The sequence below is a fragment of the Balaenoptera borealis genome (assembly GCF_965194805.1).
Source record: "Balaenoptera borealis genome assembly, chromosome: 15".
In the NCBI taxonomy this organism is placed as follows: domain Eukaryota; kingdom Metazoa; phylum Chordata; class Mammalia; order Artiodactyla; family Balaenopteridae; genus Balaenoptera; species Balaenoptera borealis.
Genome location: NC_138871.1, coordinates 67,137,304 through 67,164,030, shown reverse-complemented (window position 1 = coordinate 67,164,030; position 26,727 = coordinate 67,137,304). Strand labels below are relative to the sequence as shown.

Here is a 26,727-nt window from a genome sequence, read left to right as displayed (position 1 = left end):
AAAATCACAAGTCTGGGTGTCCCTCGCCTGCTAAGGAAGGATGTCTCCCCTTGATCTTCCCTGAGCTGTGTCCTGATACTTCTCAGACTTTCCAGCTAAAGGATCAGAGAAGAGTCATTCCCTTCCTTTACCTGAAGGGGGAAATGTTCCTCAAACTGAAGCAGCTGAGATAAGACCTGTAGCCTAGTGACTCCAGGCATGTGGTCAGACCCAGCACATTGAGCGCCAGAATGGTCTGGTTGAGGGCCAAGCATCCAATGTCTCTTCTTCTCTAGGGGACTCATAACGGTGGGCCCCTGTGGAAGGTCTGAGCTGGGGAGATAAAAAGCCAAGACCTCCCATGCCCACCTGTACCCTTCTAGACTGTCGGCCCATCTCCAAGTCAGTCCTGTACCAAATTCTGCCTCCATCCCCTCTTTTAACTCTCATTTCCATCTGCCCAAGCCGGGCCCACCCCCTTGATCTGTGGGACTACAATGGCCTTCTGACTGCTCCTCATCTCATTCCTCCCCCCACCTTCCACATTAATCTTCCTAACACCCTGCTTCACACACGTAGCTCTCCCTACCTTCCGTAGTTACCTAAGCTAAACCTTGGCCACATCCCAAGGCCCCCACCATCGTGTTAACCCTTCAGCTCTGCCCCACGGTTCTCTTGCCTGAACCTTCTAGCCCTGCGAACCAGTCCATGCATCCTTGGTCATGCCTGAGCCATGACCTCCACACACCTCCCCATCCAGCCACCGTCCTTTCTAGGGCTGCCTCAGTGTAACTTTTGTGCAATGCTTAGCCTAGGTCAGCTCCTCCATTGCACTTCTCGTGGGCTCCCTGGCCTCCCTGCCCCTCCTGCATGGCTGTGCTATCTTCTCCGTGGGCAGCGGCCACGTTTCTACTTCTTAATGTTCCCGTGGGCCAGTTACTCAACCGACTGCAGTCACTTTCCTCATCTCTAAACCCAGGATCATAGCAAAGTTGTCATGAGGCTTAACTGAGAGAACATATGTAAGGTGCCTACCACATGTCAGGGGACTAGTTTGATCAATAATGTTGGCTGATTATGGTCCTGGATTTATGTGGTAACACAGAGAATTCTTTGTTGAGTGAAGGTCGTTTTAAGTTTCCCGTGATTTTTCTCCCTCTGTTCTGAGGATACATTCCCACACCTGCACTTGCAAACCCGGATGTTTTCAGTAGATTGTCTGAGAATGAATCCAGTGGGGGGTGCTCTTTGAATCCATCAGTCATCTGCTGATACTGATGAAGTGTCTGAGTGCCAGGCACCGTGTGGAGCTCTGCAGGGAGGTGCAAATGTAAGTCAGCATCCCTGCCCATGTCGCTCAAGGAGGGGAGAGGGTAAGCTTGAAACTCGGGGTAACGGGTGCTGCTCAGAGGTGAGCGAGTAGGAGGTGCTGCCCTACTTAGCCTGAAGGGGCAAAATGTCTTCCTGGAGTGGCGACCCAACCAACCCGCGTTCCTGAAAGGTGAAAGAGCACCCCAAGCAGAGAGAGCAGCGAAGATGAGAAGGCATGAATGAACCCTTGTGCACAGTCAGGCAGCTGCAAGCCTGGGCTTGGCTGGGGTGGGTGTGCCTTCAGGGGCGGGGTGAGCTGGCAGCTTTGCAGGGTTTGGATGGGGAGTGATGCACCGGCATTTGGGATGCTCTCCATGGAGGAGGTGTGCAGGGTGGACCAGTGGGGGGCCAGAGCCCAGTGGGAGGGCGGCTGAGGGCTGCTGCGGTCACCCAGGTAGAGGGGAGAGCTGTGAGCAGGGGCAGGGACCAGGAGCTATGTAGGAGGCAGACCCAACAAAGTGAGGGTGAGAGAGGAGGGGACGCCGAGGGTTTGGCTTGGGTCACAGGGTGAAGAGTGGGCTTGCCCTGAGATGGAGACATGAGAGCAGACTGGGTACTTGATGTCTCGACAGGCAGGCTCGGAGTAAGGAAAAAATGATGTGTCCATATGATCAATCAAGGAGAGACAGGGAGAAGTAGGAAAACAGGGAACAGAGATAACGATGTCTGGTCTGGCTGGCTGCAGGGTCACTGGGAGGGTGAGGTGAGGGCAGGAGGTGAGAGCTGTCAGATGCGATATGCTTCAGTCCAATGTAAGTGGCTCCTCTTGCTACATCCAGGACACTAAGGACCCCACAAGGGGCCTTTGCTGATCGTGCCCCTTGTCAGTCCAGATGGAAGCCCGGCTGCCACGTGACTCCACGGGTCCCCCAGCAGAGCCCTTCTTCTGTCACGTCACACGTTCCTCAGTGAGTTTTCCCGCTGTCCTTGGTCCCCGGGGCTCACGTCGCTCCATCCCACTGTCTGTCACCACAGCTGCACGGGCAGCCTCCTTCCCATGGCTTCTCCCACTCACAGCTGTCATCTCCTCTCTGCTCTTTTCATCTCTTGTCAAACACATTTTGTACTTCCTGGACCCCAGCCCTTAAATCACTCCCTCTGCTGGCCTTGGCGTCTATCCCCAGTATCTGAAAAATGCAAATTTCACCAGACACGGCATTGCAGTTGCCTCATGGCTTATTTTGCATTCCAGTTTCCAAAGTAAGTCTGACATTCAGGCACGTGAAGTGTTTGGTGCTGAGAGCCAAGGATGAGGCAGGATGCTCTCTGCACAACTTCCCTGCCCGCGCCCCTGCCACCCCTGCCCGCCTTGCTCTTGGAGGGCACACCAACTCGGAGGTGTGGGACAGGGCACCAAGCCAGGACCTCTCCAAACTTACTCACATCACCCCTTTGTCCTGGTTTGGGTCACCCTCTCTGCCCGCCTCTTGGACCTGCTTTTACCCACAGCTGTGGAGCAGTGAAAAGGCCCCAGGGCCTGAGTGCTAATGCTGGTCCTCAGACTAATACAATTTGACTGCTCATGACCACAGCTAACAAACAATCACTGAGTGCTTACTAGGGGTTAAAGACGGGGCTCAGCATTTGACATGGATTATGGATTTGCTCACCCTCACAGCAATCCTGGGTACCATTATTATTCCCATTTTAAAGATGAGGAAACTGAGGCTCGGGAGTTGAGTAACTTGTCCAAGGACCAGCTGGTAAGTGGCAGAGATGACTTCTCTCAGGGCTCACACGGCGAGAAGACCTACTCTGCCACTTAGCCAACCAGTTGCCTTGCCTGGGCCTCTGTTTCCTCTGCTGTGAAATGACAATGGCCCCTTCACCCAAAGGGCTACTGAGGACATCATGGGTAAGGGATGTGAGAGTGCTTTGGAAAGTCTCCCGTAAATATAAGGTGTGATTATTCTCATTCTAGGCACTTACTACAAGGTTCAGCCTTTCACTAAGGAATTGCCAAAGGTGCCCTGAGACTCCTTGGGCCTCATCAAGCCAGTCCTACCAGCCCTGTTTCTCTCTGGCGTCAGGGGCATCACACCACGCCAAGTGCACTAGGGGTTGGGGGATAATGGTAACTGAACATGACAGCATCCTGGGTTTTAAAGGGAAAAAGTCCGTATGCTCCAACTCCCTATACTAGACTGAAAAACGTGGGCAGGTCACCAGTTTGCAGTCAAGCTGCCGCCCACGCGTCAATTCCAGGGGTAGATGGTTTTGTTGTCGTCGTGTTTAATAGATCCTGAGACCTTCAGATAAGTGAAAAGATGGTGTCAAATCAGCTTACATTTGGATCTCCAGCTGGGAGGGAGTCTGGTGACCTCCACTGAGGGGAAGGCTTGAAGGGGCAGGGGAGCCGTACAAGGAAACGGCCACGGCAGCAATAAAAAAAGGACAGCTCTTCCGGTTCTGCGGGTCCCTGGAGTCCTGTCAGGAAGGGAAGTGTGTGAGGAGAACGACTAATCCAGGGTCTCGGGGGCGGGCCACTGCTGCTGAGCTAGAAGGAGCCCTGCGTCTGGAAATAGCCTCCAATCTGAGTCAGTTCCTAAGTCACTTCCCGCACATTCTTACTGGCAGAGTATTTTCCACCAGCAGCAGAGCTAGAAGTGACCTTAATAACAATCTCTGAGCTACTTCTCTCCTCCTACAGGTGAAGAAATGGTCACCCAGAGAGCTGAAGAGTTGGGGAGCATCTTAGGACCCAGATCTTCTCACGCTCCGTTCAGCTCTTCCCCCCTCATTTTATCATGCTGCCAAGATGTGGGACAAAATGCCAGAAACCAATCAGAAGAGGAGGAGATAATTGAGGACAGACTAAAAGCCAGGCTTCATACTTGGTTCTTGGGCAAAGAGCACAGAAAGGTGAACAGGGAAGGGGCAAGACCCTTGATCAAGGATTCAAGTGGCCGATACACTTAGGAAAAGGTGTTCCACTTCACTGACTCGCGGAGAAAGGCAGATTTAAACCACAACGAGACACCCCTACTCAGCCCCTAGAAAGGCTAAAATGAAAGAGACTGACTATAGCGAGTGACGGGCAACAAAGACACGGAGCCACTGGAACTCTCACGCTGCTGGTGGGGGTGGAAGCGGTCTAACCGCTTCCTTAGATGTTTGACAAAATCTTAAAAAGCTGCCAGGGATACACCCTACAGAAACGCATACGCCTGTTCGCCAGAAGACAAATACAAGGTTACTCATAGGAGCTCTATTCAGAAGAAGCTCACACTGGAAAAACCCCAAATGAGCATTAACAGTGGAAAAGATACATAAATTGTAATATATTCCTCAAAAGGAATACTATACAGCAATGAGAATGAACAAACTGTCTTGCAAAATGTGGCTGGATTTCACACACTTATCTTTTTTTTTTTAATAGATTTTTATTGGAGTATAATTGCTTCACAATACTGTGTTAGTTTCTGTTGCACAACAAAGCGAATCAGCCATATGGATACACATGTCCCCATATCCCCTCCCTCTTAAGCCTCCCTCCCATCCTCCCTATCCCACCCCTCTAGGTCATCGTAAAGCACCAAGCTGATCTCCCTGTGCTATGCTGCTGCTTCCCACCAGCCAACTATTTTACATTCAGTAGTGTATATATGTCGATGCTACTCTCACTTTGCCCCAGCTTCCCCCTCCCACCCCAAGTCCTCAAGTCTATTCTCTATGTCTACCTCTTTATTCCTGCCCTGAAACTGGGTTTATCAGTACCTTTCCCCCCCCCCCCCCCTTAGGATTCCACATATACACGTTAGCATATGGTATTTTTTTTTCTTTTTCTGACTTACTTCACTCTGTATGACAGACTCTAGGTCCATCCACCTCAATACAAATAACTCAATTTCGTTTCTTTTATGGCTGAGTAATATTCCATTGTATATATGTGCCACATCTTCTTTATCCATTCCTCTGTCGATAGACATTTAGGTTGCTTCCATGTCCTGGCTATTGTAAATAGTGCTGCAGTGAACATTGCAGTACATGACTCTTTTTGAATTATGGTTTTCTCAGGGTATATGCCCAGTAGTGGGATTGCTGGGTCATATGGTAGTTCTATTTTTAGTTTTTTAAGGAACCTCCATACTGTTTTCCATAGTGGTTGTATCAATTTACATTCCCACCAACAGTGCAGGAGGGTTCCCTTTTCACCACACCCTTCCCAGCATTTATTGTTTCTAGATTTTTTGATAATGGCCATTCTGACCGGCATGAGTGATACCTCATTGTAGTTTTGATTTGCATTTCTCTAATAATTAGTGATGTTGAGCATCTTTTCATGCGCCTCTTGGCCATCTGTATGTCTTCCTTGGTGAAATGGCTATTTAGGTCTTCTGCCCATTTTTTAACTGGACTGTTTGTTTTTTTGCTATTGAGCTCCATGAGCTGTTTGTATATTTTGGAGATTAATCCTTTGTTGTTTCATTTGCAAATATTTTCTCCCATTCTGAGGGTTGTCTTTTCGTCTTGTTTATGGTTTCCTTTGCTATGCAAAAGCTTTTAAGTTTAATTAAGTCCCATTTGTTTATTTCTGTTTTTATTTCCATTACTCTAGGAGGTGGGTCAAAAAAGATCTTGCTGTGGTTTATGTCAAAGAGTGTTTTTCCTATGTTTTCCTCTAATGGAGAAAAGACAGCCTCTTCAATAAGTGGTGCTGGAAAAACTGGACAGCTACATGTAAAAGAATGAAATTAGAATACTACCTAACACCATATACAAAAATAAACTCCAAGTGGATTAAACATACACATAACTTTGAGGGAAGGCAGACACAGAGCACACACTGTGTAATTCTATTTATAAACAGTTCAAGAACAAGCAATGCTAGTCTATGGCATTTGAAGTCCAGACACTGTTACTTATGGTGGGGAGCAGGAGTGGGGAACAAAGGTGGCTTCTGGCAAACTGAGGGTCTTGTCCTTGACCGAGGTGCTTGATATAGGAACATGGGTAACTTCTCTTAGGAAAAGTTCATCAAACTGTACATGTACAAAGTGTGAACTTTCCTATATGTATGTGATACTTGGATAGAAAGTTTACTTAAGATGAAGAGAGATCTTCATCCATGGGTATATTTTGGTCTTGCAGGAATATTTCAAAAGCCACGGAGCTGGAAGGATTCAAAATACAGCCCATGAAATAGGCAAGGACTGTAATGAAATAGGTAGCAAACTCATCAGTGCCTTGTCCCCTTCTTAGAACTCCAACCATCCTGGTGCCCTTCATAGTGCTAGAGAGAACACCCCAGAACACAGAGTGCAAATCCAAGGTCCCCTCAGCCTTCTGCCTCTGACCTTTAAAAGTACACACCCCAAACCAAATTTTCAAGAAAAAGATAATTTAGAGGAGAGAGAAATGATACCACCTTCCCCTTGGTGTTACTGGCCCTGAGCACCAGCACTTAGTTTCAAGGCCAGAGTAAGGGAACATTCTTCCCAGGGGGAGAGACCCTCAGGTGAGGAGGGACTGGTGGCCTGCAGGGGCGCTAAGGTAGCTCCCAATCATCCAGTGGGGGATTTGCTCACTTGGGGAATCTCAGCTCCATGAGAGCAAGCGCCAGGACTGCTCATTTACTGATATGTCCCTAATAGCCTAATTACTCAATGTGTATAAGTAATAAGTATTGTGGGCTGGTTTTTTTTCATGGCAAATATTAATTCCAAACCAGTTTCCTATTCTGGGCACTGAATATACTTCTCCGTCTCTTTCTACATCTCTTTCCATTGCCTCTTTCCTCAGGCATCATGTAATAAAGGGGACAAACCCAAGGAGGAGGAAGGGAAATCTGCCGCCAGAACCAAGGCCATTTAGTACCTTTCAAAGCCACACAGGGTTCTTCTTGGGGTACCTGCCCATTAGAATTTGGCCTCAGTGACAGAACACCAGAAGAAACTACTGACTCCATTAGCCAACCGAAATATGTTATTTCTGTGTCTCTAAGCAAAACTAAAATAAAAATATCAAACTATCTAATCTGAAGCCCAGAATCCTCATGCATCATCTCTTCCACTTGTTCCTACAAGCACAAGTCAAACACACACACACACACACACACACACTCACTCACTCAGTGAACCTGGCCATAATAGGGGTTTTATGTTTGTGACAGAATTCTATATATATGTGTATATATACACACACACACACACACACACACACACACACACGCTCACCTAGAATCTAAAAGCTTGATTCTGAGTTTCACCCAAGCATTGACTAGCTGTGCAACCTTGGACAAGTCCCTTAACCTCTCTGAGCCTGGATCTCCTTACCTAGGTATGTGGTTAATCTGCTAGTCTTGCTGTTCTGCCCAAATCTCCACAGCCAGTACTGGTGCTCAATCCTGAAGCCCAGCAGTTAGTTTGGGGGTCAAGGACAAACCCCCTTTTCCAGGTCCCCACCAGCTCCTTTTCCTGCTGGACCAGTTCTGGTTTCTCATCTCTCCCACCTCACCTCTGAGTAAACTCCCAGGTGTAAGACACAACACTCCCACCCTGAGGATGCCAGAGCCTCAGAGCCAAGATCCCACATTGCCCTCCACCGCCTTGGGCCGGCTCCAGGTTCAGGCTGGGCTTGGTCCCCTCCCCCAGGCAGGAGCTCCCAAAATATGGTGCTGCCCCAGGATGTGTTGTCTAGGGCATCTCTCAGGGTTGCTCTGATGAGGGGCCAGGGCCAGTGTGAAAGTGAAAGCATTTCAGTGTTTACTGAATTAACTGTAAGGTCCTCACCCCAAATCCAAGGCTTTGCCCCAACACGACCCGAAGTATCCCTTCCAGAATTATCCTTCCCCACTCATCCCCTCCATTATCCCACCCTCCAAGGAAACTGGACTGACTCCCACAAAACACTGTGGCTCTTCCATCTCCTTGCCTTTGGCACACTGTTCCCTCAACTTGGAATGCCTCCCACCTGCAAAATTCCTACCTGTCTCCCCTAGTTCTTCTGGTCCAGATGCTGCCTCCTTCAAAAAGCCTCTGCTTCCCATTCACGTGTAAATTCCTTCTCCTCCTTACGCCAGCCTAATGCTATTTTGTCTTTTTCCTTCGGGAAAGCTCCTAACTCCTGTGTTCTGTTCCATGGTCAAGACAGAAATAGCTACACCCAACCAGAGACAGGGCAGGAAATGGGCGCTTGGAAATCAAGGGCGGGAAGGCTGTGCCTTAACTCCAGAAATAAGGACATGGCTTCAGGGCGATCCACATTTGAGCATCAGGAATCCGTCGCTGTGCACTTCTCCCACTAGACCATGAGCTCCTGGGAGCGGAGACCAGTTCCTAGCACGGAGCTGGGCATGCAGTTAGTGTTCAGTAAATGTGCTGAGTGGATGAATGAGTGGATGAATGGGGAAATGAGTGAATGAGTGAGATGCACAGCGGTGGGAAGTCAAGTTGGTGGGAATTAACTAGGAAACAAGGTGTGAGAAAACATTAGCTAAGGCGGTTTGTCCAGATGAGTTCTCATCAGTAGCTTTTCTTGACTGGCCCCCTTTCAAAGGCTGAAGAGTTGCCCTTTTGGGAAATCTGTCCGAAACTCACAGAGCAAGCCGGGGGTTGAGGGAGGGACCTGCAGGGGCAGCACACAAGGAACAGGGGACCTGAGTGGAAGGAATCCTGGCCCAGAGACGTCTGCTCTCTCAGCCTTTGTGGTCTTTCTTCCTCCGCACCCTGGAGAGAACCCCTTCCCAGGGCCTGTAAGTGGTCCTGCAATCAGGGGTACCCAGGGCAGCAGACACAGTTCTCCTGCTGAGAGATACCAGGCTGTTGGGAAACTCTTCCCGCTATTCCCTTCCAAAGCTCCCTGAAACTCTCAGATGCTCTGGAGTGAAGCACTCTCAGAGCCACTGTCAACGGGCTTGCAAGCTCCTGTATTGGAAAATGGCACACAGGAGGGACCAGAATGCAGCAGATGGGAGAGCTTGTTTGCAAAGCTTACTGTCTGTGATGGGTTTCCCCTCCCCTCCACCTTGATGTGGAATCACCAAGTCTATGCTGAGCTAGTGGAATTGCCTTGACTCTGAGGGAATATGAACATTTTTTATGCTTAGCCATTCCAGCCATAAAGATTTTGATCCTATTACTGCTAAGTGACGAGTACAAGGATAGAAATGATGATGATGATGATCTTTGGCAGCCATTCCAACCGAGTAAATTCAAGGAAGGATAAATGCAATCCTAGACTGGGCCACGGTCCCTTCATTTCCCAGAATGAAAAGAAGCAAAGGAAAAATGTCTTCCCGGTGAGATGTATCGAAGTGTGGAATTTTCCCTCCAGGCAAGCGATGGGCATCCCACTGTTCGAATGATTTAGCACCGCACCGGACAGAGCCCAGGAGGATATGCCGAGGGGAACAATCAAACCCAGCATGGCCGGGGGAGGTGACCTAATGAGGCTTCCCAGCTCTCACTCCTCCCAGCTCCCAGCTCACGGGCGCATCCACCCTGCCACCTGCTCCCCTGCAATCAAAGCGACCCCATAATAAGCATTGCTAGGCAACAGCGAAAATATACATGTGCCTTATCAAAATATTTCCCCCCTCCTCGAGGGGTGTGCCTCCATTTAATGGCTTCCTGTCTGCCAGCCGTTTTATGTGCTACTTGGATGATAGCAAATCCAGCTGTTGTCACCAGAATGTGGTGACAGGGATGGGGGCGGCAGGACTGGAAAATGAAGACTAATTGTTGGACCAGTCAATGCTTTATAAACAGCAGAACTCCCCTGGGAAATCTTCTCAGACTCACCCCAGCTAGACGCTGTCTCTTCCTCACATTGAAATATTTACGGCACCCCACCTCCAGCCCCCAGCACAGGCAGCCACAAGTATTCATCCTTGCGACCCCACAGGACTTAGGTAGTGCCCTGGAAATTAAGGCTCTCATCCGAGTTAACAGAACAATGGGCCTTAGGGGGAAAATTCCAGACTAGGATGCCCCGATGAAGCACCCCGTGTTGTATTCACACAGGCCGAGGCGGGTGGGAGAGCGGAGTGTATGTTTATATCTGGAAGAGAAGGCCAACCACGGAAGAATGAACCCATCTACAGTTGTGTGGCATTCAGGGAATGAGAAAGCTTCGAGGTTATCTAGTCCAACTACAGATGAGAAAACAAGCCGAGACAGGGCAGGGATGGGCGGAAGGCCATTGCTGGTCACCTCGTCCCCACTGCTCTCACTGGGCCTGAATCAGGGGTGGGGAGACCGAGCTGTAGCAAAGACATGTCTGAAGCCCCAAGACAGCAGGTTTCCATCTCAAGATTGTGAAAATGTCAAATGTTACGTAAGGGGTAGGGCGGGCAGGGGAAGGTTGTTGACCCCGAAGGGTGAATGAGTAGATCCACTGGAAACTGTAGAAACTCATTTCTAAACTATCCTCACTGCTGACCCCATGGACCCCACGGCCCCCATAAACCCTGGAATGGAGAGTTCAAAGCCTGCCCCCCAGTCTTATCTCCTGCTCCTCACCTCAGTCATCCCAGGCTCCAGGTAAACCTTGCTGTCTCCCACAAAATACCGTGGACTCCACGGGGTAAAGGACCAAGAGAAAGATGGTGACTCTATCCCATTTCACATAGGGGATCAAGCCCCTGGCCCCTCTGGGGGTTCTTCTATCACGTGACACCCCGCCATGACTTGTTTGTCAGCGTTCCACGCCACCAATGCACTCGCTTTTCAATCAGCACAGTGGGTGGTTGGTGAAAACCTCCGCAGCCTTCCTCCTTTCTCCCCTCCTCACTCCACCTGGGTACCTTTGGATTCCTAAGCCATTCCGCCCAGTGCCCGCTCTCTCAGCAGTGTCTGCTCTGATGCTCAGCTAACAGCTCTGTGTTTCAGGCGTTGCCCAAACGCATCCTATAAATTACAATGCAATTACTGTGGTAGGAAAATTGGAAGCAAATTTAATAAGCTCAGACCCCTCTCACATGCTGTTTCTTCACTCTTCTCTTCTCAGTAATGAGAACTCTTTATGGGAAAAAGGCCTTTTTCCTTTAACAGAGGCTATTCTCCTGGTCCCTTATCTGAAGCCCATGAGGATGGGAGGATACGGAGAAGGGGGCTTCCTCTAGCTGCTCTTGTCCTATTTACCCATAAGGCAGATAGGAAAAGAGTCATCAGTTGTCTTTCCAGGCTTACTCTCCCTTTCATTTGCTCACCAAACATTTATTGAATTCCTATCACACAACAAAGATTTCTCCCCCTAGAGGGCAACTGGTGTCATAACTAGTAGAACCTTAGCTGCAAGGCATGGACAGGGAGAGGGAAGCTGTGTCCATGGGGTCGGGTCCCACAAAGGAACCAGGAGTCCAGGGTGGGCCAATGGCCACAGTAGGAGCTTCTTGGTAAAGGCGATGCCAATTGCCAAGAGGATGGCAGCACATACACCCTGTGGTTGAAGAAACTGAGAAGAGGAAGGGGCAGAGAAGCCAGAGGTCTCTACAGGGCCTGAGACAGAGCCCCATCACCTGAACAGAGGGAGAGGGCTGCAGCTTGTAGGCAGGAAGGCATCTTTACTCGAGGGCCTACTTTCTACTCAAACCCTGGGCCTTTCAGCTGGACCAACCCACCCATGGACTTCATCTGACCCACAAAAGGAAGCCACAGTGCCAGCTGATGCTCGTGGTTTGCAAATTTGAGCAGGCATCAGAATCACTGGTGGTGCTTGTTGAGACACAGACTGCCAGGCTCCACCCCAGAGCGCCTCACTCAGTAGTTCCGGGGGGGAAGCTTAGAAACTGCAGTTCTAACAAGCCTCCAGGTGATGCCAGCGCTGCTAGTCTCCTGGTTTGGGAAACCACGCTTTGAGAACCATCGTTCTAAGCCTTTGCTATTCGAAGTGTGATCAATGGACCGTCCATCGGCAGAACCTGGGGGCTTGATGGGAATGCAGACTCTCAGGCCCCACCCCAGACCTGCGGGATCAGTTTGACGAGAACCTCAGATGATTTAAGTCTGAGAAACACGTACCTGGAACGGCGTTTCTCAACCCTGGCTGCTCCCTAGAATCACTTGGGGAACTCAGAAAAGAGACACTTCAGCTGCTTGGAGGCTGGGTATCAGCATTTCCTAAAAGTTCCCCAAGTGATTCTTATGAGACGCCTGGATTGAGAACTGCTGGGACCCCCACTCGTGACCAACACTCCACGCCCATTTCTCCAGCTTTGAACTTACCCTTGAGGCCCTCCTCTGTTCCTCCCTGACCCCCACCCCTCCTGACAACTTAAGTGATCTCCCTAATGCTCCTTCCTGACACTCGGCGTTTGGTTGCCTCTCTTGCCTGAGTATCTTCAGTTTTCTCAGGAGACGCCCCTCCCACCCCCGACACTTCCCTTCCATTCCTGGTCCTGCAGTGCCAGCCTGCCCATATTATTACCGTGTAATAATAACAACAATGAAAATTTTTTTTACTACTTGCTAAGGAGTATGTAAGTACTTTACATATAGATTATTTGATCCTTATGAAAAGCGCATTAGGTAGGTATCATTGTTATTTTTATCCCTACTTTTCAGAAGAGGAAAGTGTGGACCAGAGAAGCCAGGTGATGATGAGTTTGCTCAGCTAGGCAGCAGCACAGGCAAGACTGGAAACAGGGTGATCTGATCCCAGACTCTGTATCATTAACCCCTGGGCTGTACTGCCTTCTGCTTGACTCTGACTTAGGGGGAAGATATGGCCTCATCCTTTTGCTGGGGCTGAGAAGGCATATTTACGTTTCATTCTTGAGAACTCAGGTAACAAGCAGGGCTGGCTTTATGGCAGGCGTTCTCATTGCAGTTTTGCTCCCAGGGGACATTTGGCAATGTCTGGAGACATATTTGGTTGTCACAACTTGGGGAGGTGCTACTGGCGTCTCGTGGGTAGAGGCCAGAGATGTTGCTAAACATCCAAAGTACAGGACAGCCCCTCATAACATCCAGTTATCCAGCCCCAAATGTCAGTCACCATTGAGAATCCCTGGTCAGGTGGACGCAGGTCACCAGCAGCCACAGCTGGTCAGAGCTGGGACAGGCAGGGCCTGAGAATGGGCCCTGGGGCTCTGTCAGCCCAGGCAGGCAAGCCCCAGGGTTGGAGGAGGGTGAAGGCAGGATACAGCAGAGAGGCTAGAATCACAGAAGGATTAAGGGACTTAGCTGATGACTTCAACCTCAAGGACACGGACTCCCTGGGAGGTAAGGGTTGGAAGTGGGAGGTCCTGTAGACAGAAAGTCACCACTCAGTGGGGGCCCATGTGAGAGAAGAACATTGGGCTTTGCAGTCTCCAGAACTCCCATCACCACGAGGGTGATACAAGCACAGGGTCAGTCCCGTACCAAACTCAGCCTGCAGACAGCTGATCAATGGGCGGCTTCTGTCGGGGCTTGCTTAGGGTTTTGCACACAGTAGGCGTTACCACGTGCCATGGCTGCCTGGTCCCATGTGCTTGCCCTCATTCCCAATGCCCCGTCCTCTCCCCTTCTTGCTCTTTCAGATTAGGATCCATAAGTCTGAACTTCTCTGAGTAACACAATCCCAGCTCCCACAGAGCAAGGTCACTGTCCCGAGGCAGACGTGTGGTTGATACACTTTTCCTCGTTGTCTTCCCAAAGGGTGTCTGCATTCTGTCTAAATCTTCTCTTCCCTTCTTGCTGCAATCCCAGAAGATCACACTTACGTCACAGAAGAAACACACTGGGTCAGGTAGGGAGCCTGGAACTGGACCTGGGGAACTCAGATCCTTGGGGACAGGCTGAGTTCTTCACTCGAAACTACCACTGTGTCCAGCCCTGTAAAATGTTTTCGTTTCTGCCTCTCAGATCATAAAACAGGGTGAACGCAGATGTTAGTCCTGCTCAGGTATCCCCGCAAATCGGCCTGCTCAGTGAATTCCCCGACGCCTCCTTCCTGCAGGTGGGAGCTTTCAGAGGCAGCTCCGACAGCTGTCACCCAGATGCACCAGCCCCTTTCCTGGCGAGGAGGTGTCCCTGGGTCCCTCTACAGGGCCTCGGCATCTGGACACAAGACAAGGGAGGCACCACCCGCTGGAGACCCAGTGGAGCTTCTCAGCCCTCTGCCTGCTCCCTCTTCCCTGTTCTCCTATACATACTCTCCGCCCCGCGAAATAAAATAAACTAATATTTAAATAAAATTCTATCAGGTCCAAGGACCAGGGTAAGTGCTGGGGAATTTTAATAGGAATAATACAAGACTCTGACTTGAAGCTTTCAGGCAAGCAGCAGGGAGTGTCCTGGGTAAAGGGGACTTCCAGGCCCCACTGCTAAGGAAGCGTCTCCAGGGTACCTCGAGGGGAGGATTGAGTTCACAGACTCTCAGAGTGAGAAGCCATAGATCTCATCCAGTTCAGTTCCCTGGCTTTATTCATGGGGGAAACCAGGACTCCGGCTCCTCTTAGGGGTGATGGTGATTAACCAGGACTGGTCAAACCCCTCCGCGGAAATAAGCTGCATAAGTCAAGGTTCTGGGTTGTGCTGCCTAGTCGGGAAGACTGGGTCCACCAGCCTTCCCATACTGCCAGCTTACGCACCACCTGATTGACCAGCCTCGTTTGTCATGAAAATTTTTACTGTCCTGCTCGTAAACCCCAGTGTCCACAATTCGGTACCCATAGGCCCAAACAGACACAGAAAGCTAAGACGCTAACACCAATCCTACAGTGTCTCATTTGACATTGCCTTCAAGCCCCTCTACCCCAAGCTTGCTGGTCTGCTATTTTGGGTGCCAAGTCAATTTCCCGCAGCAGACAGGAAACACGCCCTCTTGGGGCTTTGGCACAGCTGGGTCTCCCAGCTTGGAGGTCAGGAGGGGAGGCGCTGGGTGAGACTGACCTGCTTCCTCAGGCCTCCCCAGGAAGCAAAGGGCTGGCTGACTCTAGGAAGGCTTGAGAGGCGAAGCGCCTTCACAAAGCCTCTTTTTGCTGGGAAACAAAGCTTTCCACATTGCCCCAGGGCTGATCTCTGCAACCCATCTGAAGGGGGCCTGACCAAGGGGATAGCAGGACAGAGGCTGTGTGAAAGGGCTGCTCCGAAGCAGACGGCGGACCCAATGGCAAGTGTAGAGGCCCCTCTGGCTTCTCCTCTCACGTGCCGAAATGTCAGGCTGTAGGACCTCTGATGGCCTGACATTTTGGCACGTGAGGAGAGAAGCCAGAGGGACCTCCCAGCGACAGAAGAGACCACCAGCCTGACCGCCCAGAGGCCTGGCCGGCCTGCCCTCCCGCAGTGTGAAAGCCAGGCCGGGCCACGGGAATCTGCCAGGGGAGAAAGGTTCTGGCTGTAGGGTGTTTAGTGTTCCATGACCCCATGGCGGCTATGCCCAGGGTGACCCCCGGGTGAGGGCGGCAGGGTGCAGGTGGAGGTCCCCTCCCTCTCCACGGGGTGCTTTGGGACGGCTCGCGGCAGCAAGCAGCACAGACGGGGTAAACTGCAACATCACAGACCCCTTCGTGTCTAACTGGCAACGAACGGTTTGCCTGCCCCGATTCCTGGCACTGGGCGCTGCACAAAGCAAGCCTGCTGTGGATCTGACATGACTGTGGGGAGGGGTCGGGAGGAAGTACCTGAAAAGGCGGGTGTCTGGGACCACCCGGCTACTGGCAATCCGCTCGCTCTCCCGCTGGTTGAAAGCATACAGCTTATAGGGATCATCACCGACGCGCCACCTCTTGGCATTCAGGTACCGCCGCTCATCAAACTGGTCCCACAGGTCATCCCAGTCAGCATCCGAAATCTGTGAGACACGAACAGGAAGTCTGTGAGGATGGCTCCCGGTCCTCTCAGCCCCCTCTGTCTGTCAGTGCCCAGCCGCCGAGACCGGGCTTGTGCTGGCGAGGTTTAGCTCAAAGATAGGGGCAGAGGTAGGACGTTAATAACACCATGAGCAACAATAATAACAACAGAATGACGATGACAATGACAGCTACCATTTAATGAGTGCTGTGCTCACATACCAGGCACGGTGCTAGGACCTATACTCACATTATCTCGTGTAGTTCTCAGAGCAGTTTTAGGAGATGGATGTTGCTCGTATTCCCACTGCACGGACAAGGAAGCAGGCTCTATAGCCCAGGCAGCTTGCTCAAGATCTCACAGTTAGGATGCGGCAGGGCTGGGGCTTGGATTCTAGAATACTAACCCCAGAGGCCACTTCTCCAGGGTAATTTGAGACACTTGGTGAAAAGTGCTGGCACAGTGGCTGGCGCATAGTAGGTGGTACAGAGTGACTGTCATTCCTTCCTCTGCCAAAGGAAGGTGGCGATGAGAAGTAAGCAGTCCATCTATCATGGTGTGCTACCCACCAGATGGATGCCTGTGTGCTCCTTTCTTCCTCCAACCCAGGAATCTGTGCTTATTTTTAAGAAGCACCCATGGGGGAGCAAGTAACAACCCTCACCACAAGGGAAGACGGTACTTTAGAATGGATAAGGCGGTTTCTGCATTCACGAGATCGTTTCACCCTCCCCAAGACCCTCTGCAGAGTAGGGAAGACAAGCCTTCAGAAAGGTTACTGGCTTGTCTGAGGTCGCCCAGGTAGATGGTGGCAGAGCCCAAAGCAGAGCTCTGTCTCCTGGACCCCCCCAGTGCAGAGGAGGTGAGGGGATTCACACAGGGAGGCGACGGCTCCTGCCCAGAGCCCAGGCTGCCGCCTCCGCTCTGCCCACTCCGGCTCTGCAGCCAACAGGGACTCCACACAGCCAGCAGGAGGTATGGGCTTCAGGGCCTCGGCAAACTGGATGCTTCCCTTGATAGCCACTGCCCAGTGGATGCTAGTGCTGCCCCCACTAGGGGAGAGCCGCTCTGTATCAACAAAGCTCAGACCTTTCAGGTTCATCAAAGCCAAAAGAGTACTGTGCCAGGAAGAACCTACTGACCAGGCTCCGACCTGGACCATGAGGGCTGGAGCCCTGGGGCTGGCATCGAGGACAAGATGTTCATTCATGTGTTACTGGCCTTCCTCACTGTGCAAGTATCTGAAGCTGCCCGGGTACCACCCATCCCATCATTGGCCAGGATGCTCTTCTGCACTTAAGGCATCTAAACAGGAAGGCCCAGGGCAGGTGCTGCCGACAGCAGTGCAAGCGCGCGGCCCACATTTGGCAGGTAAGGGGGGCCGCTCGTCCACATACACGTTCATCTCAGGCACCACTGCATCTTATCTGATAATTGATCTTTCCCTTTTGCTCTCTCTCTCTGTTATATCCTTTTGAAACAGCATTCTCCTGCTAATAGCACAAAATGAAGCACTGGAAACCAGTGATTTTTATCCAATAATTGATTTTATTAATGTCCTGTGATACCGCTGCTACGTGGGGGTATTTGTGTGTGGGGGGTATGAAACCCCCAGCCTGGGCTGTGTCATGTCACAGCCTGACAGATGTCACCTGTGCTTGGAACATGACCTCAGGGCCACCCTGACATCCCATTCTTGCGGGAAGGGCCATGGGGCCCTGAACCATCTCCAGCTGGCTCACGCCCCACTGAATTCACTGCAAATCTCAAAATACGTTGTGAGTCCTTAGAGTGCTGTGTGCTGGGGAGGAGAGATGCGGAGACGGAAGGCCCCTGCCCTCCAGCGGGCGCAACATTGTAGAGACACCTGCGTGAAGACACCTATAACAGAGGAGAGAGGGAAATGGGAACGGCTTCCCAGAAGAAGCATCAAATGAGTTAGGACTTGAAGGATGAGCAGGGATTTTGCTTTGCTTAAGGGGATATGGGGAAGGGAAGTGCGTGCGCAGTGAAAATCCAGATAAAAGGCAGAATGGCTCGGGGGAGGAGCATCTGTTCAGGGAATGGCTAGGTCAGAATGGGGAGGCCAGAGTGCGGACTGCAAAGAGAACATGAGTGAAAGAAAATTCCAGAATGCGCAGGTCCCGTATGAAGCAGGTCAAGGGAAAGTATCTCTGGCTGCATGTGCAGGATGGAGTGGAGGGAAGAGAGCTCCACGAGGAGACCAGTTGGGAGGTAACCTTAGCACTTTAACCTGGTGGGAAGGGAAGCCTGATGGGGCCCCGGTGTACAGTTCCATCCATCAGCTGGAGAAGCAGGTGGTGGGGCAGGCACCGTGGGGAGGCACAGGGGCTGGAGTGAGGGCACTCGACCAACCTCTAAGTGTCATCCCAATCCCTACTTTCTATTAATACCAGACCAGGCTCAGGGCCAAGGGGGTGCAAGGTTGGGTGGTTTGCTCAGCCTGGTAATCGCCACCCTAAGGGCAGCTGAGCATCCTTGGAATCCTTGGAGATGGTGCCGTGAGAACTCAGCTGGCTTCCAGAAGGCCTAGAGCCGGAGCAGCAGCCAGGCTGGCAAGAGAAACTGCCTGAACAGTCAGTCGAGGGCATCCTTGGAGGGGACCACGCCCTCTGATGGTCACAGGTGCGGAGCTGGTTCCCACTTTGCCGCACTGCATCCACTGGGGGGATCTCCCTGTACTGGGAGCTTGGTGTTTCTATAATGATATCTGGATGTATTAAATGATGCTGAGACTGTGTTTAAAACAACACTACCATTTGAATAGCAATCTCTATTTTATGAAGCAGCTTGCAGGTATTGTCACAGAATCCTCACACAACCCCCATTTGGACAGGGAGGGGTCGACTTAGAGAGGTAAGGTGGCTTGCCCATGCACGACGGCTAGTAAGTGAAGGGACCCCCGACTGAATCTCCCCAGGGCCTCCCAGCGCCACGGTCTGTTCTGTTTATCATGGACAGAACAAGGGGCGTCCTCTCTGCTGAGGATGAATGGGCAGAGAAAGACCCCCCCTGGAGGAGTGGAGTGGGGAACATGCCCGCAGGAAGGACCAGCCACTCTTGCCCTGCTTGCCCCCAGAATAGAGTTGACCACGGTCCTCCCGGAATTTCTAAAGGGGCAGCGACTTTGCCAAATACTTCCAGTCCTGATTTGGAGCTGGTTTCCAAGCTCTTCAATTCGTAAGTCCCCACATCTGGCCTCTAAGGGCCCAGGGCACGTACGTTGTACCCATGCATCGGATTCCTCGCTTCCTGTCTCATGTGAACATCGAGAGAGTTTCTGAACAGGCAGTTTCACCTTCACAAGCCTTCCTAGCACAGGACGTGCAATGCTTTTCCAAAACAAGAACACACACCAAGGAAGCCCCCACAAGGGCCCACCCCAGAACTGCGCCCACTGCCACCTGGCCCCCCAAGCTGCCACCACTTGACTATCTGACTGGAATTTATTCAATCTAGAGTGTGTGTGTTTCAAAAGAGGAGTATGATGCCACAAACAAAAACAAAGACCATCTTTTAAGTAGAAACTATCGATTAAGTCAGCCAACCCCCTGGCCAAGACCAGTGCTTAAATAATTTGGCACCAAAAATGAAAGCTCAAAAGCACATCTGTTAAGTTGCTTCATTTCTTTCGTCTCACCACACTTCCATGAGAAATCATGAATCCCCTTTCCTCCATCCTTCCCTGGCCTGTTTTCTCTCACTCTGGTTTCAAGCTGATTATTTGGCTCAGGAATCATGGGTGTAGCCTTCCCTTCTGTTAGGTTTTGAAGATGCCTCTATTTTCCACTAATGTTTTTGTCTCCCTCCCTTCTTTCCCCAGCTTGGCATTACTAGTTTTCTCTTATTGATCTAATTCTCTTCTTTTTCACTTTCAAATGTGAAAATCTCTAGCCCTTGTTAAGGCTTCCATCTTACTCTGAACTGCCCCTGATCCTTAAGAGAATGTCTCAGACTCACCCTATAATAAACGGCTAACACCTTGGGGGGCTCTTATCATGTGTCCTAAATATTTACATTTAATCCTCACTCTAATAGATGTCAATATTACCATTCCCATCTTATAACTGGGGAAACCGAGGCACAGAGAGATTGAGTAACTTGCCCAATGTCACACAGGTAGTGTTAGAGCCAGGACTTGAGCCCAGGCGGCCTAGCTCCAGCTCCCATGCGCTCACCCATTAGGTGACTCAACCTTAGTACACCCTCACTGCCATTTTCTTGGGCTACCTTCGAAGACTATCTATGTGCTTCCCACCATTTTTTGAGGTCCAGTTCTTCCCTTGCTTAGAGATCTTCCTCCACGCAAGGATGTCTGTGCCCCCTCTCACCATCCTCCCGCCTGCTCTTCAGTCCCCCGTCTGGGCAGTCATTCTCCTCTCAGCAGTGGGCTTCATCCTGCCAGCCTAGGGCAAGAAAAGGGGGAACTCTGCAGGCAGATTCCTGCAGGAAGATGGGAATGTGATAGACTAACACACAGAAGGTCATAACTGAAAAAAATGATACAACTGATAATTTAAAGACGATATAATTCATCTATCCACCCCATGTTTGAAACTCCAATGTAACATTCCACCGGTGGACATCCCACCACTCAGGGACACAGCGGTCCCAAGAAGCCCACTCCAAGCTTCAAAGGACTGTAACTTCTAGAAGTTTTCTTCTAATTTTGAACCAGAATTTGTCTCCGGGTAATATCTCCCTTTGGGGCCTGGTTTTATCCCCAGGGATATTTAATGCAAATCTGACCTTTCTTTTTCATACCCTTCAGATATTTAATGGCAACTATGTGTTCCCCAGGTCTTCCAACCCCCAAGCTTCCAAGTCTTATATAAGACTTGCAACTCAGAACAAATGACACAGAGAAGTGCAAAAGATCTACCAAAGGATCAAGAGAACGAGAGTAAGTGAAGTGGGGTGCGGTTCATCAAGGAATTCAAACACCCTGGAAACCCTTCTGTATGTGCAGAACGAGAAGGGAGACGTTGCTCATAATACAGTCTAACTTTTACATGCAGGCTTCCTAGATGGAAGTTGCTCTGCTGCGCCTTTGATAAGGCCCACCACCTACTGAGCACACAAAACTACCCATCCCAGCTCCCCTGTCAGAACCTCAGAGGGAAGTAGTGAGGGAGAGGTAACCCAAATGATGTCTAACCCTTACAATCTGAATATACAACAGAAAATTGTATCCCCAATCTCCAAGTGAGGAAACTGAGGCACGGGCAGGATTAATTATTTGCCCAAGTTCACACAACTGAGAAGTGTGCCTCTAGGCCTGTAGACCCAGTTTCTACGCTAGCTGTGCAGCCTGGCGTTCACATCTCCACGCATCCAGGTTGCTTCCAGGACCACAGCCTGTGGCTTCCCAGCACCACCCCGAGTGCCCCTGCCTCCTACCCGCTGGAGCCGTCTGCTTCTAGCACCATGGCAGACCAGATACTCGCCAGGACCTTCATGCTGAACTACAGCTAGATCCTGCATAAATAACAACAAATGTGGTGGGGTTTTTTTGAAGATATATTTTGTTTTGTTTTGTTTTGTTTTATTTTATTATTTCTATTTTTGGGCCATGCCCCGCGGCATGCGGGATCTTAATTCCCGGACCAGGGATCAAACCTGTGCCCCCTGCATTGGAAGCGCAGAGTCTTAACCGCTGGACCACCAGGGAGGTGCCACAAATGTGGTTTTTAATGCATTACTGGGCTTTCTAGAACGAAAATCTTCACCACAAGAGGAGAGGTGAGGCCAGGGAAAATACAGGGTGCTAAAGCCAGAGCTGGGATAGTTGAATGGTAAGTAAAGACAATATGTGAGGCTGCCCCGAGGGTAAAGGTCACTGAGAAAGTAAAGGCAGGCTCCTAAAAGGTGGAGTAACTGAACCTGAGTCTTCCATAATTAAGGTCAAGAAGTGGGACTAAATGGTCCCAGGTCAGCTGTAACCTGGCTCCCAGCAGAGACAAATATAAATACTATCTGGAGGAAAGCATCTCCAACGTAGGCTCCCAGGATTCCCACGTAGCTCACCAAAAGATGGAATCACAATAAAAAATGACCAGACACAGAGGGAACAAGTCCACTATAAGGGAGAGTGAGTGGAAACTATAAACAACATATTCTGTTCCTCCAAGAAATCCAGACACAGAAATGACAGATATAAAATAAAGCATATGTAGGTTGAAATGTGGAATAAAAAATTAGGAAAGAACAAAAGTTATTTGTAAAAGAACCAAACAGAATTTTTAGAAACAAAAAAGTATAATAATGATTGAAAGACAAACAGAAATGTTTACAGTCTTCAAAGCATTTTCACTGGACTATCCATTTGTATTAACCCCATGCAGGTGGCAGACCAGTTAGGTTGTTCCCATTTTGCAGACTGGAAAACTGAGGCTCGAGAAAGCAAAAGAGCTTGCTGGAGACGACTGAGACTCTAACCCAGGACTTTTGACCTCAAAACCGGTGTTCTTTCCCCATCACCAGATGTTTCACTCATCCACGGGGCCACTTTGTTCACCCTGCTAGGCAGTCACAAAAATGCAGGAGGATCTGCCCACCTCTGTACTGTTCTAATGTGCATCCATCTGGGAAGTGACCTTGTTTTTCCAAGGGCCAGTCAAGAGAGGACAGCAGAATCCCTCATCACACCAGTACAGCTATGTAAGTCCTACCTGGTAGGAATGGTCTGGGAGAGGACTGACTGCTGGTAACAGACTCCCCACAGTCTGCAGGACCAACTCAAACAAAGAAGGAGGGGCAAGCCAGCCCTTCACTCACCCACCTGGGCTCATGACAAAGGAAAGAGCTGCAAAATCCTTCTCCCTCATCCAGGGACAGCACATCAATTATGGATTATTAGATAAGATCTCCATTTTAATATTTCTACCATGTACTATCACCTCTTCCTCTCACTGGAATTCTGTCTGGGGAGTTATTTAACTGATGTGCAGAAATCTAAATTTAATTTATTATGATCTAACTCACTTTAGAAGCCAAATTACCCTGCACTGGAGAAGGATCAAGTCAATATCCCACTTGGCTTTCTATTTATCTTCTGCACGGTTTTCCCTTCTTCTCTTTAGGATTCATTTTATCTCGGGTGCTGATAATAAATTTAAATTTTCCTCAGAATTAGGCAATTGCTCCTTCAATGCTGTAGTTTAATGGTTAGTATTAATTATATGAAAGTCACTCTTAAAGAATTTGATAGATGGAATGGGCATATAATAGAGGAGGAAAGGGCTATTTCTCAGGCCAAATGAGGTAGCAGATAATTCAACAGGGATAAGTTTACTTTTCTATTCCACCTCCTTCTGTCTTTCTTCCCCACTTTCCTTCTCACTCCCGCTCCCTCAAGAGCCAGGTGCCTAGATATTGGGTCTGCTGTGGCTTCTCTGAGCCACTGGGGGGTCTTGACAGTCTGGATACCACAATGACTCTATTGCTGGCTTTAGTCTCATTTGGTCTCGGACAAGAGACACCACTACCTAGCTCTCTCCTCCCCATCATTGCCCAATACACACCCTGACCACATATTTTCCAATTGCACATCACATGCAAATACGGCTTTGGGGGATGCTTCGAGCTTTCTGGAAGAAGAAAAGTTCTGATAATTATTATAATTGCCTGAAACCTCCAACTGTGAAATATAATGTGATTAACAGAATGGACAGAAGCCCAGCTTTTGTTTCTGGAATAGGGGAAAAAAAGAGTCTCATGCAATTTGGGCCTTATATGGAGATTAATTTGCTTGCTAATTAGCATGAGAGGGAGGCACCAGGGAAGTATAAACCAGCGTGACTGGGCAAGAAGGTATGGTCCCCCTGCACGTGCCAGGGTGAGTGAGCTCTAACGCTACATGTCTGCTCCCTTCCTACCCAACGCCCTATACATTCCACCACCAAAGACCAAACCCAGAGCTGCTTTATGGAGATGGGCATCTCATATCACTTGTTTGCTTGAAGAGCACCTCCCAATCGCTGGTGGGCATGAGGAAGAGAGAGCTGGCCCCACCCGCAGCATTGATTTCTGCATCTTCTTTGTGTTCAAAGATGGAGCAGTAAACAGACCATGGGAACATGAGAAGCCTCTGTCCCTTTCAGCTCTGGAACCCAGAGAGCAAGAGATCAAGTGGGGAGGGAGCCAAGTAACCAAACGGGGCCCAGGAGGAAGAGGATTTGGTGGACCGCATGGTGGCACAAGGAGGGTGGTTGTGCCTGTACCCAGGAGGCTGGCGCTGGAGGACAGCAGGCATGAAGAGACCGAACCTGTGCTCGGGAGGGACCAAGGAGAGGGCCTGGACCTAGGGAGAGGGGACCGGCAGTGAGCTCAGAAAGGGAGGCCTCCAGCTAAACAGAACCGGACACTGAAACTCATTGTTTCTGGTGTGGACAGCTGAGTCGTCTTGGGCACAGGGTCACCTCCAAAGACTGAGGTCTGCCAGGGTGACACTGCAGCCATCTCTCAGGGCAGGGTTGCGAGGGAAGAGGAGGGCATTCCTCCTGGGATGGCCCAACAGTGTGGCCAGAGTGGCTTCCAGCAGGAACAGAGATGGAGCCTTGTGGTAAGACGCTCACTCACTAGAAGCAGGAAAATAACAAAACACTAAAAACGAGATTTGAATTTCCCAGTGACAGAAGAGGTCTCCCTCTTCACCTGTACAGGGCCAGGAAATATCTTAAGACATCATCAGTAATCTCGTTAGCCTCAAGGAATAGCTATGGAGGCAAGCAACTTTCAAGGGGCCCGACTGAACCAAGGTGTGCAGCAGGGGTCACAAATGAACATGCCTTCAGGGTCACCGAGAACAGAAATGTGAGCGAAGACCTTACAGGTGCCAAACAATACCTGCCTAGTGACACTGCCTTAAACCTCCCCTTTGGGTGAAACAAAATACACCCATGGGGTGAGTCTGTGGGCTACCAAATTGTGACCCAGAGACAGTAATGGGATAAAAGGAAGAGGGTAAAGATAAAGGAGGGAAGAATGAAATGAAGGGGAAAGTGCTCATGCTATACGCGTCAAGCTTTTGTGACTTCTCTTCTCTTTCAAGGGGCCCCTTGTACATTTCAACCCAGTTTCACCCGGACAGACATGCAGCAGCAAGAGCGCGGACGTGTGGGAAGGTGGAGATGGGCAGAGAAGGGGAGGCACGGCATCAGAGAAGATCCTGTAATTCCTGTCGACGGTCCCGTAGATGCTAAAGGAACACAGGAGTCAGGAAAGCCGGTCCCGAGCCTGGCTCTGCTCAGCAACGCCCTTTCAACCTCCTGTGGTCGGTTTCTTCCTCCACCCCAAGGGCAATATGAATCTTTACCCCACACAATTTTACAGTCCTGGATTAAGTCTCAGAAATGAGATAAGACACGAAAATTGTTCTGTAAAACATAATGCGAATGTAACACATTATTATTGTCCACATTGCTGTGGTTACTATTATTCCTTTTGGGGATTGAATGCTAATGGGGAGAAAATTTACAATTTTACGATTTACAGTCAGCTAATTTACGTTTAGCTTCTTCCTTCCCTGTGGCAGAGATGTGGCCTGTGACTGCATCCTCAGGTGACTGGATGCACCTCCTAACTGTCCGGCTGTGATGAAAGACACAGGTCATCATCAATGCTGTTGTGGCCTGGGGCTCGGGAGGGCTCATCCACCCAAAAGCCCCATCTCAGATACGGGTTTGAGCACAGTGCCATGCAAACAACACAACCAGAAAACTACTTTTTAAAAAAGTAATACATAAGGTCATTGCCAGCTTGGAAGGCTGGAAACTGAGTTTTGTGTGGCCTCTGTGCTAACTCCCTTCTTTATGTGTGTGAAGGTGGCGTCTGCGGCAGGCACAGAGGCTGTGCTGGGTGATTCTGGGGGGACACCTGGGGATCTCAGGGGTGGGGTCAGAAACCTGAACCTGCTTGAGACCCCAAGGCTCCCATCAGGCCAAGGAACCTGCTCCCTGCTCGACTGCTGGCCCCTTTCCTCCTCTGACGCATTAGCCCCGGAGGGTCTTCTCCAGGCGTCCTGGGACTTGGCTTCCAAGGCCCGGAATGGCCAGTCCTACAGCTATCCTCACAAGGAAAATGTTCGACAAGGTTTGCAGCTTCCCCAAATCTCCCTCTAGGTTCTTCTTGGGCAAAGGTGACCTTGGAGAAATCAAGGTGGAGATGGCTGTGAGAAGCCAGGGAAGAGGACCAACTTGAAAAGGTGATCAATTCGCACACTGGACATAGTCACTCAGAACAGCAATCACAACTAATTGTTTTGTAGCATTTACTGCGTGCCAGGCTCTGTCCTGAAGATGTCACTCATTGAATACTCAGAACAAACCTGAAGCAGGTGCTATTATGAACCCTATTTTACTGAAGGTGAAACTGAGGTTTGAGGAGCTAAAGAGACTCAGCCAAGGTCACACACCTAGTAAGTGCAGATGCTGGGATTAAACCCAGGCAGGTGGGCTCCGTCATATCCTTTACCGGGACCTACAATGGCAGAGGGTCATTCGTGGAAAGAGGCTTCCAAACCCAGCTCCTGCCTAGAGAAGGATGGAGGAAGGAGGGGGGAGGAGGTGCCCGCCAGAAGCCCCGTCATACACTTTCCGCCGAGGCTATCCTGCAAACACCTCCCCTAATCCATAGGTCA

General features: G+C 50.1%; 1 protein-coding gene across 3 annotated transcripts in view; it reads right to left on the bottom strand.

The window, feature by feature from the left end:
• The window catches only part of GALNT14 (polypeptide N-acetylgalactosaminyltransferase 14), a 217,240-nt gene that overhangs the window by 65,010 nt on the left and 125,503 nt on the right, over positions 1 to 26,727 (bottom strand). For all 3 annotated transcript variants that reach the window (XM_082356774.1, XM_082356775.1, XM_082356776.1), the window contains exon 2: positions 15,899 to 16,068. In XM_082356774.1, the coding sequence (XP_082212900.1) occupies positions 15,899 to 16,068 (170 nt within the window). The remainder of the gene's footprint in view (positions 1 to 15,898; positions 16,069 to 26,727) is intronic.